Source organism: Pteropus medius, unplaced genomic scaffold (assembly GCF_902729225.1).
Source record: "Pteropus medius unplaced genomic scaffold, Ma_sr-lr_union100, whole genome shotgun sequence".
NCBI classification, from domain to species: Eukaryota; Metazoa; Chordata; class Mammalia; order Chiroptera; family Pteropodidae; genus Pteropus; species Pteropus medius.
The window spans coordinates 4,625,084-4,638,163 of record NW_024348242.1 but is presented as its reverse complement, the minus strand read 5'-3'; the positions used below and the strand labels follow the sequence as shown (position 1 = coordinate 4,638,163).

At 44.0% G+C, this 13,080-nt stretch overlaps 1 protein-coding gene and 1 pseudogene across 14 annotated transcripts in view; both read right to left on the bottom strand.

The window, feature by feature from the left end:
- The window catches only part of CLIP1 (CAP-Gly domain containing linker protein 1), a 104,930-nt gene that overhangs the window by 50,975 nt on the left and 40,875 nt on the right, over positions 1-13,080 (bottom strand). For 6 of the 14 annotated variants that reach the window (XM_039879343.1, XM_039879341.1, XM_039879351.1 and 3 more), the window contains 6 exons: positions 9,992-10,116; positions 8,292-8,514; positions 4,046-4,273; positions 3,339-3,442; positions 1,270-1,330; positions 9-41 (listed from right to left, as the gene is read on the bottom strand). In XM_039879343.1, coding sequence (XP_039735277.1) covers positions 9-41; positions 1,270-1,330; positions 3,339-3,442; positions 4,046-4,273; positions 8,292-8,514; positions 9,992-10,116 — 774 coding nt within the window. The remainder of the gene's footprint in view (positions 1-8; positions 42-1,269; positions 1,331-3,338; positions 3,443-4,045; positions 4,274-8,291; positions 8,515-9,991; positions 10,117-13,080) is intronic. The other 8 variants (XM_039879347.1, XM_039879350.1, XM_039879353.1 and 5 more) reach the window with 3 other exon arrangements.
- On the bottom strand, positions 10,718-10,836 carry LOC120616135 (uncharacterized; annotated as a pseudogene).

Genomic DNA, 13,080 nt, shown 5'->3' with positions numbered 1-13,080 from the left:
CCTCTTACATTCTCAGGATCTTCAGAAATCTGGCTCTTTTGCTATCAGTAAAAAAATAAAAAATTAAACAAAATAGAGATTCGACTAAAGTTTCAATATGTTAGGATTTCAAAATAACTTTGATTAATTTCAAGTTCATTCGCTGGACTGACTACACTTGCTCAGTGCTGATGCAAATACTTTAACTCACCCCTCCCCAAAATACCCTACCCTAGGCTATATTTCATATGAATTAGATGATGATGTGAAATTTCTAATGAGATTTTGGGGTGTTTTTAAATGAATGAAAATAAAACAAAAGTCAGCTAAAGGAATGTGACTGTATAGGAAATGGGTGAAAAAGATATCTATTAAATTATTAATAATGCACTAAATCCTGGGCCTTATTAAACTAGAACTCAGAAAACATTTTTCTTACTCTTTGTTGATTGTAAAGATACATTTATTTCCAAAGGAATTAGATTCCCCATTTGGACCAGGGCCCATGAAATTTAAGTGTGGTGTGGTCAACAGACTAAAACTTAGTGGTAGCAAAAATGTGTATTCTGACAACAGCACAGACAAGTACGATTTTTACTAAAAGTACAGATTAAAGTACCAGAAATCTGCAAATTTTGAAAAATTTAATAATTTACATTTGTCATATATCTAGCAGTGGTTTGAAAACCATTTAATTGTGGTGTCTCATTTAAAAACTAGTATGAATAACTGTTAAGAGATGAGAAACTTGATGGTAAAGAGAAATCTCTATGAATTTAAAATATGCCATGGAAGTAAAAGAAGTTAAAATATAAAATGCTCTTGTTTTTCTTTTTTCTGGTAATTACTTTTTGAAAAAAATCAACTACTAGAGCACATATTTATTCCTTTTACAGGGTTATAAAAGATTTATCCCGCTCAACTGAAAAGCAAAAAGCTTTGTTTTGGGCTATTATGAAGAAAAAAATGTTCCTTTAATGCCATTTCCGATCATTGGAGGAACATTTTCAGTCTTGCTTAGGACACACTGCCAGGTTTATGACTTAATTAACTCCAATTCAGGGTCTGAATTTTGAGGCACGAGAAAATAGTGAGAATTTTACTGGGCCATAGTCTCACAAGCTCCATCACCTTGGCTGGAAGCCACGCCCACAGCCTGGCCAGGGACGGGGCTTCTGCCATTCCCTCTGCTGCTTGTCCTGACCACACGTATCAGCTGGCACAGTGATTTCATCCACATTTCTGAACACTGGTACTCATAAAAGCTTGAGAGAGCTGGAGGGGTTTTACCTCAAGATCGCCTTTAGTAATTGATTCTTCCTCAACCCGGAACTGAAGGTCCTCGACCTTCCTGTGAAACAAAATCAAAACAAGGCACTAAGAAAGTAATATAGATAGATGGAAATACTCAATACCCTGGTGAATTTAGCAGGGGATGGTGGAAAGAAATGCCTTAGAGAGACAGAAAATAAATGCGTCTTTAGTCCTCTGGTTTACAGACCTAAGAGCTCTTCTCTATTTAAGAAACTCCAAAGTTTTATCTAAGTACAGATTCCAGAAGGCCTGAGTTATGAGCCAAGAAAAATAGGCTGGTTCCCTTGGTCATGGCCACCAGAATGGGTCTGATCCAGACAAGATCAGCCTAAAGGGAAAAGGTCTCATCATCACAGAAATAGGTTTGAGAAGGCAAGTCTGAAATTTCTCCTTTTCGATAACAGACCATAGGAGAAAGGGGAACAGAAAACAATCACTCTTTACACTACTACCCCACGTCAGCTACGTCAGGGTGAGGTGAGCAAACCACCCATGCAGAGAGCCCTGGGCAATACTAGCACCTGTTTCAAGACTGGGAGAATAAGGCTGTGAACGCTTTTGGGGGAGAAGCAATCAAGAATACTACTTGTGTCTTCTAAAATACACATTTTTTCACATTTTAAAATCTGTGATATTGGGTGTGGGTTTCAATCAATGCCATCAAAAAGTCAATGAAATATGTCATCCTGAGGATTTAGATAATCCGGCTAACATCCACATTTGAATCTTTTCAAAACTGGGTGTAAGAGAAGAAAGAAAAGGGGGACAAAGTTCATAACCTACATGCAAAAAAAAAAAAAAAATCTTTCTAACTCACCAGCATTTCTGACAAAATTAAGAATAAAAAATTAAAGGCCTCACGCCGCCGCAGAGCTGGCAGGACGCCGCTCCTGCCTGGTGGTCGGCAGCGCCAGAGTGGTTGAAGCACAGAAGCAAATGGCTCCAGCGCATCAGCATTCGGAAGGGCCTAGAAAGATCTGTCACTCTCCCTCGTTCACCTGTAGCTGTATTTAGGACGTGAGGAGAACTCCCCACGCACAGTGCTTCTCTCTCCAGCGAGAAGGCAGTCTCCTTGGTAAGAGACTATTGTACTTCCAGTGTGTCCCCTGACCACGGTACTGCTTCTGACAGTCCTGAGTGTGGTCACACTAGATTGCTGGTGAATTCAGCCGTGGCCATCAGAAATGACAGAAGGTGGCATTAAATGCAACAGAGGACAAACATCTCATGACCAGAGATGTTCGAATGGTTTCCACGAACACACTTTTTCCAGAGATCTTGTTAGTTCACAGACTGGAAAAACCTTTTCATAAGACCCAAACTTGCTTTCTCTGTCTCGCACAATTCAGCAGCTGACTTCGCCCTGACCTGGATAATGCTCTCATTGCTTCCCATGAGAGTTTTCCTAAGAAGGTATTGAGTTTCTCAAGGATAGGGACCTTCTATCACCTACCAGACGTACTACTATTTCATTAGCCATGGAAGGTGTTTCATAAATACCAGGTAACTTGGACCAGACGCCCTCTCAGCAGGAAAGGCTGCAGGCAGAAGCAGGGTTTGAGTCAGTGAATCTACAACACTTAGATTATCTTCAAGAGCAGAGGTTCCCACTCTCTGGCACCAGCCTGTGGCCTATTAGGAACCAGGGTACATGGCAGGAGGTGAGCGGCAGGCGAGCGAAGCTTCATCTGTGTTTGCAGCCGCTCCCCAGCGCCGGCATCACCGCCTCAGCTCTGCCTCAGATCATGAGGCATTAGATGCTCATAGGAGCACCGGTCCCTGGTGCCACAGAAGCTGGGGACCGCTGCTCAAGAGGATGTTTCATATGGCAGACACTCAATAAATAGTCATTAGGTTCATCAGGCCATGTCTAGAAGACTCCGACCTTCTCAAAAATAAAGTCAAATAAAGCAAACTCTCTCTGCGCAGTAGGAAGACCTCGATTTCCGCAGCAGGCACGGGGTCACTCCTTTGGTTCTGAGGGCGGACGCCTCAAGGCTGTTTATGGGAAAGGCCACGCCTGCACCCCGATGGCTGAGGATCACCTTTTCTCCTCTTCGAGTTGGTTGAGAAGCTCCACCTTCTCCCTGTCGGCAGCTTCCACCATTGTTCGCAGCTGATCCATCTTGGCCTCCAGTTCCAGGACGTGCTGGGGAAGGCAAGGCTGTGAGTATGTGGCCCCTGTCTGACCCGATAGCCCCAGGCATGCCTCCAGAGAGCTATGGCTAAGTGGTACCACCACGGGCTGGCATCACTCTAAAACCTTTTCACGTTAAAATATGTTCTAGGATCTTTAATAGATTATTCTCAACAGAATTCCTGGAAGCTACATGATAAAAACCACACCATTAAAGCAATAGAGGGCAGGGCAGTGTTAAAACAACTCTCATCTTTTTGGAAGCTGAAACTCATACAAAGGATAATCTACAAAACACAAATTGTAATCCCGAGTAAAGTCCTAATAAACAAGCTCGCCAAACACAGACAGGCTTAAAGACCTGGACGTAAGGACCACAAGGCCAAGGTAGACTCAAGAAGAACAAAAGTCCATCTTTCTGATGATGCCAACTGGTATTCCAGATCACAGCTCTCAAACGAGCCCAGCAAAGACATTAATACTCATTCCGTCCCTCACAGCGCCCCCAAGACTAGCTCCCCGTCTCCTACCACCAGGCACGCGGTTCGGCCTCCTCCCTCAATTCACAGCCCGTCGCCACCTCCACAACAAGGTCAGCTTAGAACCCGTCACCACCTGTGCAGCAAGGTCAGTGCCAGACTTCACCTGGTCGTGTCCATCCCGGGCCAGAGCTAGCTCCTGCTCTATTTCCCCCACGTGGCTCGTGGCCTTGGCCACCTCCGCCCTCTCTAGATCCCGTTCAGCCAGCAGCTGCTCAATGTGCTGCTGCTTCTCCTTCAGGGCCTCCTGGAGGGCAGTGGTGCCGGAGATCTTCCTGGCGTAACGGGAGGAGGTTTCGGTCAACTGCAAAGGAAAGTTAAAGACGTGAAGGGCGATGATGCCATGAGGGACGGGAGGAGGGAGCGAGGCAAAGCAAAAGCAAAGCACTGCCCCCCGCTCCCAGGCTCGCCAATCGGCAGGAAAGGCTTTTCATCAAGAAAACAGGGCAGCAAGAGCCTCCTGAATGTAAATTTCACAGAGAACACATCAATGTAAAGAGGTCGTGGAACAATCAGGAAGGTGTTTAGGAGAATTAGTGGCTCAAATCACAGGTACCCTGAGGTCAGTTGACAAGACCTTGCAGGAATCTAGAAAATCCCACAGAAGCCATTTAACTCCATTCCAGCCCCAGCTTCATTAACAGCTATCTTCTGGTTTTGACATTTTGGCCAATCTTTTGATCTTCTGACTTGAGGCTGAGACTTTTCAAACTTCTAAAGCTTCTAAATACCATTAAATAACCAAGAGGTCACCCTTGGAGTCATGAACTTTCATTCAATTGATTGAACAGCTAGCTGAATCTTTGTCAGGATTTTCTTCATCTTTCTTTCAAGATGTAAGGCAGTGGCGATCTCACCCAGGAATCCAGCCTTGAGGACCTGAGGCCCCAGCTCCAGAGAGATTGATAAAGATTAAGAAGAAAACTGTGTCTGCCTTCAGAAGTGTGTGGGAGTGAGTGGGTGACTGTGCCTATGTCTGGGTAAGTGCGCACACAAGCGACAAAGAAGGAAAAGGACGTGGGAGACAGAAGAGAAGAGAAAGAGAAACTTACGCAGAAAGAGAAGTAGTGGAGGGAGGCGGGAGGGAGGCGGGAGGAGGAGGAAGCGGGAGGACGAGGAGTGACGGAGAGCGAGCCTGGCGGGCTGAGGGGTGGTGTGAGAACGAGTTTCAATTCTGTCATCTGCTGCCCTCTGCCGTCTCACACACCCGATTCCTCCATCGTGAGGAATCACAGTCACGCAGGACCACAGAGAACGTGTTACCGGCTAACTGGGCAGGCTGCGTAACGGTCTTCCAGGCTAGGCTTCAGAGGCTGCTGGTCGAGAAAAGGCCTCATCCCCTGACAAGTGTCTGTCCAAGGCCATTTCCTTAGCGATTGCTGGCTCTGGGTCAAGGCGGCCTTGACTGCATCCTCTGCGATCGAAGCCGCATTTGTCGCTTCGTCGGTCCATCTGAGCTCTGGTCTAGGATGCTGACTGTGGGTGAGAGTCTGTCATCGATTAATAGTTAGGCAATCTGATAACTATGAAGGGAAAGGAATCCAATCAAACCGAAATTGTCCTTGCGGTTTCTATTTAGTAAAATTTCTTGAGTTTCTTAAACATACTGGGGAGGTGGGGACTTCCTGTTCCTTCTTTTCCCATCTGGGAATGAAGCCTTCCAATTTCATTACATGGATGGTTAAATTATACTTTCTCATAACAACATTTCTTCCTGAATACGCTAAATCTGAGGTTCCCAAACCCTGTGCAGAGGTACCCCAGGGCGCACTCAAAGGGCACTGTGAAATATTTTTAAATTTGAAGAGAAACACAGTGACACCTGTTGGACACCATGCAAACTACCAGTCTGAGGCAGGCTAGTTTCGACAGGCTTTGGCTAGAAATAAATGATCAAGATTTATTCAAGGATCTTAGGGTTTGCAACCTAAGAAACACACTGAGGCAATACCCAGAGTGTTTCGAAGAAGAAAGAAAAGCTAAGAGTTTTTATAGTAACAAGCATATTCTTGAGAAGAACCCTGGACTGGTCCAAGATGATGATCCTCCAGGTAGCTGGTGGTCTGGGTAATGGACGTCAGGCAGTTGGGACGCGTGAACATTCTTTCTGTGTCTTTCAGGAGTTATTAGAGGGTTATCTACAGGTTTTACACATATACGTATGTATCTCTCCAGGCACAACTAGAAATTTCAAAAGTTTCAGTTTCCTGGCTCATTACAAAGAGAACAGATTCACTTCCTCGGGCTTCGGCCTATGTGCCTTTATTAATTCAGCAGCTTGACGACGGCAACTCCATTTTATTTCCTCGCTCTTCAGATGGCCATCCACGCCTTTCAGTAACGTCGTGTCTCTCCAAAGCCAGCCTGTGGCTACTGCCATGACAAAAAGCAGGTACTGTGCAAAACTCAGTGCAGCACAGGACACGAGGCGGCGGTGTTCCACGAGATTCCAGGGTTGGCAGAGGCCCACTGTAGCATACAACCTAACGGTGATTAGTTACGGTTACTTAAGGACGAATTGAAAATATTAGTTTTCTTTTAATTAGTAGGTATCACTGTTTTTGAATAGCTACCTAAATTGTTAGGACATAGATATTTTGTTTTTTGAACCTAATTACTTAGTAAACAGAACCGTGGGCTATTTTTCCTTTGGCCTGGAAGCGCCGTGAAAAAGTAAGAGACACTCAGAGGTGCCGTGAATGCCCAGCCCTCGGTGCTCAACACTTTCAGACCGTTTTGCATGGAAGAACCTTTGGATTTTTTTCTACATGTATGATTAGGATCACATTGCCGAGATATGTCTCCAGGAAATCACACTTTCAATTATTCTACGTTCTTGGCATGTTCTTTTACAGTGAGTTTTGACTTAGAAACAACAGCCACCCTAAAGATATTTAAAAATAAGCTCTTTTACACGGCAAGGTGACTCCTTTCTCCTCTGTCAGTGTCCTTCACGGAACGAGGTGAGCTGAGAGGAATCAGAAGTGGCCTGAAAAGGAGACTGTGGGGAGCAGGGAGAGCTCGATTATTTTTCAAAGAAATGGACACTTATAATTACAACGTGATAAAAATGACACTTCTGCGGAACTGTCCGGGCTTGGCGGAGCAGACCAGCTGCCCCCTTAGCGTGCGGGCCCACTCGGACAAGGCTTTGTCCAGACGGAGGGGTTTCTTCACCTCCGTTTCATTGTTCTTGGCAAGCTTTTTCATCAAGTCCATATGTAATTTTTCTGTTGAGGATACAGACTTCCTTTTCACATGCTAAGAGAGTCCAAGCAGGTTTTCATTTTCCCTGAACACAGAGGAGGAAAGGCCAGCTGGCTGCGGGGTGCACGACCCCCACTTTCCGAACAGATCCCTCCTCTTTCCCTTCCCTGCCCAACACTGACGGGAAGAAGGCACAGTGAGATCGAGGGCCTTACTCTGGGATGCCGCTTAACACTCGAACTCCTGTCTGTGGTTCGCCATCGAAATGCAGAGATCCCAAATTCAGTCTTGAATACAATCTTATGCTGCCATTTCAAATTTTAAAAAGTATTTGTCTCACTTCAAGTAAATAAACTGAAGGGCAGGGGATAAAGCCAGAAAGTCATTGCTCTGACCCTAACAAAACACCATGTTAACAATCGGAGCTAAACGAGCTAGACGCTGCTGCCTATTTTAATTCTGACGACTCCATTTTTACTGATCTAAATGGGAAAAAGGGAAAGAGAAGAAGAGGGAGTGGGAGGAGGAGGTGGAGAGAGGAGACAAAACAAAGCATGGCTCTTCCTGGCTTCCTTTCGAGTTCCGTAAGTTCCCCTCTGGAACCTCTGGCCCCGGTCAGGAGCACCCCGCACATCAACTGCTTTCAGTGGGTTAGACCGTACCCACGTCCTACTAAAATTCTAAGAACGTGGCTTTTCTCAAAATACTTAAGTTCCTGAAATTGTTTGAAGTCAAAGAGAAAGACACCTACATCTTTGAGGAAGAGGATCTCCCCGATTTTCCTGTCATTCCTGTACCCAAAGTAATTTCAGAGAAAAGAAATCATCCCACATGTTAGACTAAGCAGCTGTTACTACAGATTCGCCAAGAACTGCTACATCTTAAAGCCTCACGGATCTGAAAGGGGCTGTTAAAAACTCATTAGTTTAAAACTTGTATTCTGGCTAGGGTTTTATTTTGAGACCCCTGCAAGGACTTTTACCAGCTATGACTAACTTTCAGTGCAAGGGCAAGGGGCGACTTAGTATTTCTTAAAGCAAAGCAAAGCAGGTGCACGGACGGTGGGCATTACCAGGCCTGGGAGTAGAGACATGCAGTAAGAACAGGGGGCTTACTAATCCTGTGCGGCTGGGCTTGCTGCTCACGGACGAGGCCACCGAGCTCACGGAGCTGAGGGAGGAGGCGGACGGGCTGCGCTTCAGGCTAGCGGTAGTGGTCGCCATCACTCGTCTCACGGCGGCAGCCTTGGCTTTGGCTGGCGTGGTGGAAGGGAAGCCAATCTTGGTCACTTTGTGGACAGGAGCGAATAAACCATATTTGGGTTGACACTGAAAATACCTTTAGAGGACAATAAGAACAGTAATAAAAAAACGTAATTGCAAGAAACGACTATAACCGAAAAGCTCTCTTTGTGACTGGTTTGCTGTGAATTCTACCAATAAGCTGGGGTGATGCACCAGCATGTGGTATTCACATGTATGGAGACTGATAAGTAACTGCACTGATGCTTTAGCAAACACACTAATAAACAACAACATGGTATACAAAGACAGAATTACTCATCTGTTACTAGGGTTCTATGCAAAGGAAATGGATACTTCTATTATCTCATAAATGAACGGCAGAGGAGTTCAACAATATAGTGACCCCACTTAAGAAAAACCTTGCCAGACAAAGGGAAAAGGTAACGAAACCAGGGCCCAACCCTGGCAGATTCAGCAAAGTAAAGGCGGAGGAGGATGAACTAGCAAGGCCGGTCAGCAGGTGGACACTGAAGAGCTGACTCCGGAGAACTGCGCTGCTCTTCTGTTGAGAAGAGATGGCTTCATAGCCACTGCAGCACCAAGAGATTTTTACCTCTTTGAGGCATTGTTATTGCAGTCAGGAGAAAAAGCCAAATGCTTATGACCAATCTGGGTACGTTTTATACGTAAAACGTTAACTACAGCACTTTACACTACTACTGCCACCGATGCATCATATGCCACATCTGTACCCAAGGCCTTCAACACACTTTGAAAAGGAAGTATGGCATTCCTTTTGCATTCATCTGCATTATTTAGCTCCCGCCCATCTCTGGGAGGGGAGGGTGAGGTTCTCCTCTCGTTGGAAGAGGTCTGCCTGCCGTCTGTCCTCTTGCCACAGGACGGAGTTCTTGTCATCAGATGTGAAGGCACATTTCATGCTCTTTTCCTAACAGAGCGGCTTCCTCACCTTCACCGCCCCCACCGCCGAGGCCTAGAAACTCGCTTGGCCTTTGACTTTGTATTTTGAAAAATAAACTGAAAATACCATATATGATAATATAATGGTGGATACACATTTTACATTTGTCTAAACCCACAGAATGTATGCCGCCAAAAGTGAGCCCTAGCATAAACTAAGGACTTTGGCCGAGTAGGACGTGTCAGTGTAAGGTCACCCGTTGTAACAAATGTACCAGTGGGTGCAGAATATGGATAATGAGGAAGGCTGGGCATGCGCGGGGGGCAGGAGGCATATGAGACATCTCTGTACCTTCCTCTAGATTTCGCTGTGAACCTAAACCTGCTCTAAAAAAAAAAAGGTCTTAAAAATAAATAAACAGGATGCTTGTTCAGAATCTACTCAGGAGCACTGTACATGTTACTATAAGACACAGTCAAAAGAACAGCCCCAGTCCTAGAGGGGAGAATCAGCCGATGAGTCTCAAGAAGCACAGGCGCGGCCCCTCTAGGCAAAACGTGTTTCCGTTTTGGTGGACACAGCTGGCGAGACCCACGCGAGCACCTTGCCGGGCCGGCGGAGACAAGAGGCTGCACAATCCCAAATCTACCTTGTCCCGGCGACGGCCCCGTCATTCTTCCCGAGGGGCTCATCGAGCTCCACACCACACCACTCCCCCTTGGCAAAGTCTGTCTCCCCAAGGAACCGGACCACACCGGCCTTGGTGCCACCGACCTGGAAGAAGAGAACATTCAAATGAACATACGGACATCACTCCACAGCCTAATCCTTTGCGATTCCGACCAGCGATCAAGGACTGCGCCCCGTCATTTCTGTCAGCAGCTCTCTACCTTCCCTTCGGCTCTTTAGGGTCCTTCCCAAAGACTGGCAAAGTTTTCCCGGGTGACTTTATGTCACCAGTGATTCGATACCTGACATATCCCAATAATGAAATAGCCTGTGTAATATTAGCCATTAAGGGTGCTGTCCACCAAAATAATTATTTTCTTTAGAAAAATATTTTATTACTCCAGAGGGATTTTCTTGCTTCAAAAATAAAACCCCTGCATCATTAAAGGAAATGAAAGTTCATCTATAATTCGCTGTAACAATGGTGTGTTTGGTTCTTCCTACTTCCTTTATATCCTTATCCATTAAAAGCAATAATAACACACACATATTAAGGAAAAATATTCACACGTCCAGAAACGTGTGCTTTCGGCCTCTGTTACGTGAAAATGTAAATTCTTGAAAATATTGATATTTTCCACTGTGAGGCTGTCTATTTCTTTACAACTATTAAAACTACTATTCTTTTTTTTTTTTTTTTTTTTAATACCTACAGCACCTGATCTTCCTAGGTGGTCTCCCATCCAAGTACTAAGCAGGCCTGGCCCTGCTTAGCTTCTGTGATTAGACGGGATCGGGCCTGTTCAGGGTGACATGGCTGTAGACAAAACTACTATTCTTAACATTTTATTTTACATGAACTATTCAAAGCTCTAAGTCTTTTTAAACATTTGACTTTGTCCCAGCCGTCGTTTGCGATAATATGTGAACACTGTTTCCAAAATTATCTCACCAGCATTTATGAATTTTCCTTCCTTTGCCACTTTTCTGTTTCAAATACTCGTTTTATCACATTTCCTCTCGCGTGCACGTGAGAACACCACAAACGTGTTTGAGTCTTTCTACAGGTTCATTTACTGCTACGTTACAATCAGTCATATTTACTATTCTTCAGAATTATTCTTTGATCTTCTTACTTTTTCCTGAGCTTCTTTCTTCTTAATTCCACCAATTTTTAAGAGGTGGATCACTGCAGGAAATTAAGACTATTACAAGCAAAAAATAAATCTAATACTTGTGCTCTCAACACCCAGAGGCAGTCACTGCTGACACCATGGTTCGCTTTCCCTGCTAAGTGATGGCATCTGTTTAGTACGGATGTGTCACAGTATGCACTTTTCACATTTTTCATTTGGGATATTCACCTTTTTCTTACTGATTTAAAAAATAAAAACTCTTTATATGTAAATTATTTAATATAAATTATTTAATTTTTCAATTAAATAATTTAAATTCAATACATTCTTATAGTTTGAACATTTTGAATATAAATATGTACAGAGGGAAGAGTCTCCCTTACTAGATTCTTGTCCCATCTCTGCCCAGCTCCCACCATCGCAGGGAACCATCAAAGCGACAGACTTAGGGCAACCTTCCTCCCAGCATGTCTTTACGCATAGAAAAGCAAATGGTAATATTTTCTTCCTTCCTTCTATTTTCACACGAAGCCAGTGTACTACACGCACTGCTCTGCACCTTGCTTTGTTCCCCATCAAAACATCGAGAACTTCCTTCTGTGTTTACGACTGCGTGTCATCCCACTGTATGGATGCATTGCAACTTATGAAATCGGCCCCTACTGAAAGACATTCATCTTGTGAGAAACGTTCTTCTTAAGTAGGTTTATTTACTTAATAGATTTAAAAATCATTTTGGCTAATTCTTTAAAAAAGTCTAATGAGATTTTTTTAAAAGTGGATTACTCCTTGGGAAGGAAACTTACTGATCTTTACAAGGAACCAGCTTTTAAGTTTTCCTCTTTTGTTTTTGATGTTATTTTATTTAATTCACTTTTTATCTTTACTATTTCCTTTTCCTACTTCCTTTGGTTTATTGTTCTTTCCTTCCTGATGTCTTAAGACCAATACTAAGTTTATTTTTGTCTTGCTTTTTAATAGTAAAAACATGTGTTTCTGCTTTTTCTCTGAACAAGGTTTTTTACGAGTTTGGGATGACACATATTTTTTCCCAGCTCTGTTTAACCTTTTGTTGAAGACGGAAAATGTTAAAGCCTCAAAGGTATATACTTTTTCTCTGAAAGAGAAACTTTTTGTAAAACTAATTTAAAGAACCAAAGGGGTTATAGTTTAACATCCTGAAAGCAGTGTGAAGGGTGACAGAGGGTGGGCAGTTCCAGGACATCTCAAAAACGTCCTGGTGTTATGACAGGTGTCACTAGGAAAGACGGAGTTGGAGGCTGGAGAAAACCCTACGTGGGAACTCTGTGGTGTCCAGCGCTGCAGCTCGCAGTGCCCGGCAGAGCAGAGTAGGCACTCAATAAAGATTTGCTGAATAAATTAAAGGTGACCTTCTCCGTTGGGACCTACATAGAAAAGGCCACTTTTGTATGTAAACCAACTAACGGAAAAAGATATCCCATGGCTGAAGTTGTATTTGATGTCTCAGAAACAAGCCAAGAAAGAATATGCTAGCATGAGCTCTAAAGCTGGGCAAATTCAAACGCAGCTCTATTAACTAGTCAAGTTGCTCAATTTCTACATGTTTCCTCGTAAGTAAAATGGGGATAATTATAGGACTGTTGTGAGAATTAAGTAAAATAATCTACATAAAATTGCTTAGCAGTAGGAGTCCAATGTACGTTAGCAGCCAGTCTGCCCACACTAATGCGAGTACTAGCTCTAAATTTGGCACATTTGACTTTCTAACACTCTTGTTGGTATTCGTGGAATCTACAAATAGTCACCTATCTAAAACTGGCCTCAGTTTTCTCCGCCCTCCTACGCCACAGCACTCAGAGCAACAGTCTAACCAACATCACATGAGCAGGACACAGCACATTAGCTGCAGATGAGGCAATCTCCTCAGATAATCTGTTGGATTCTTTGAGGG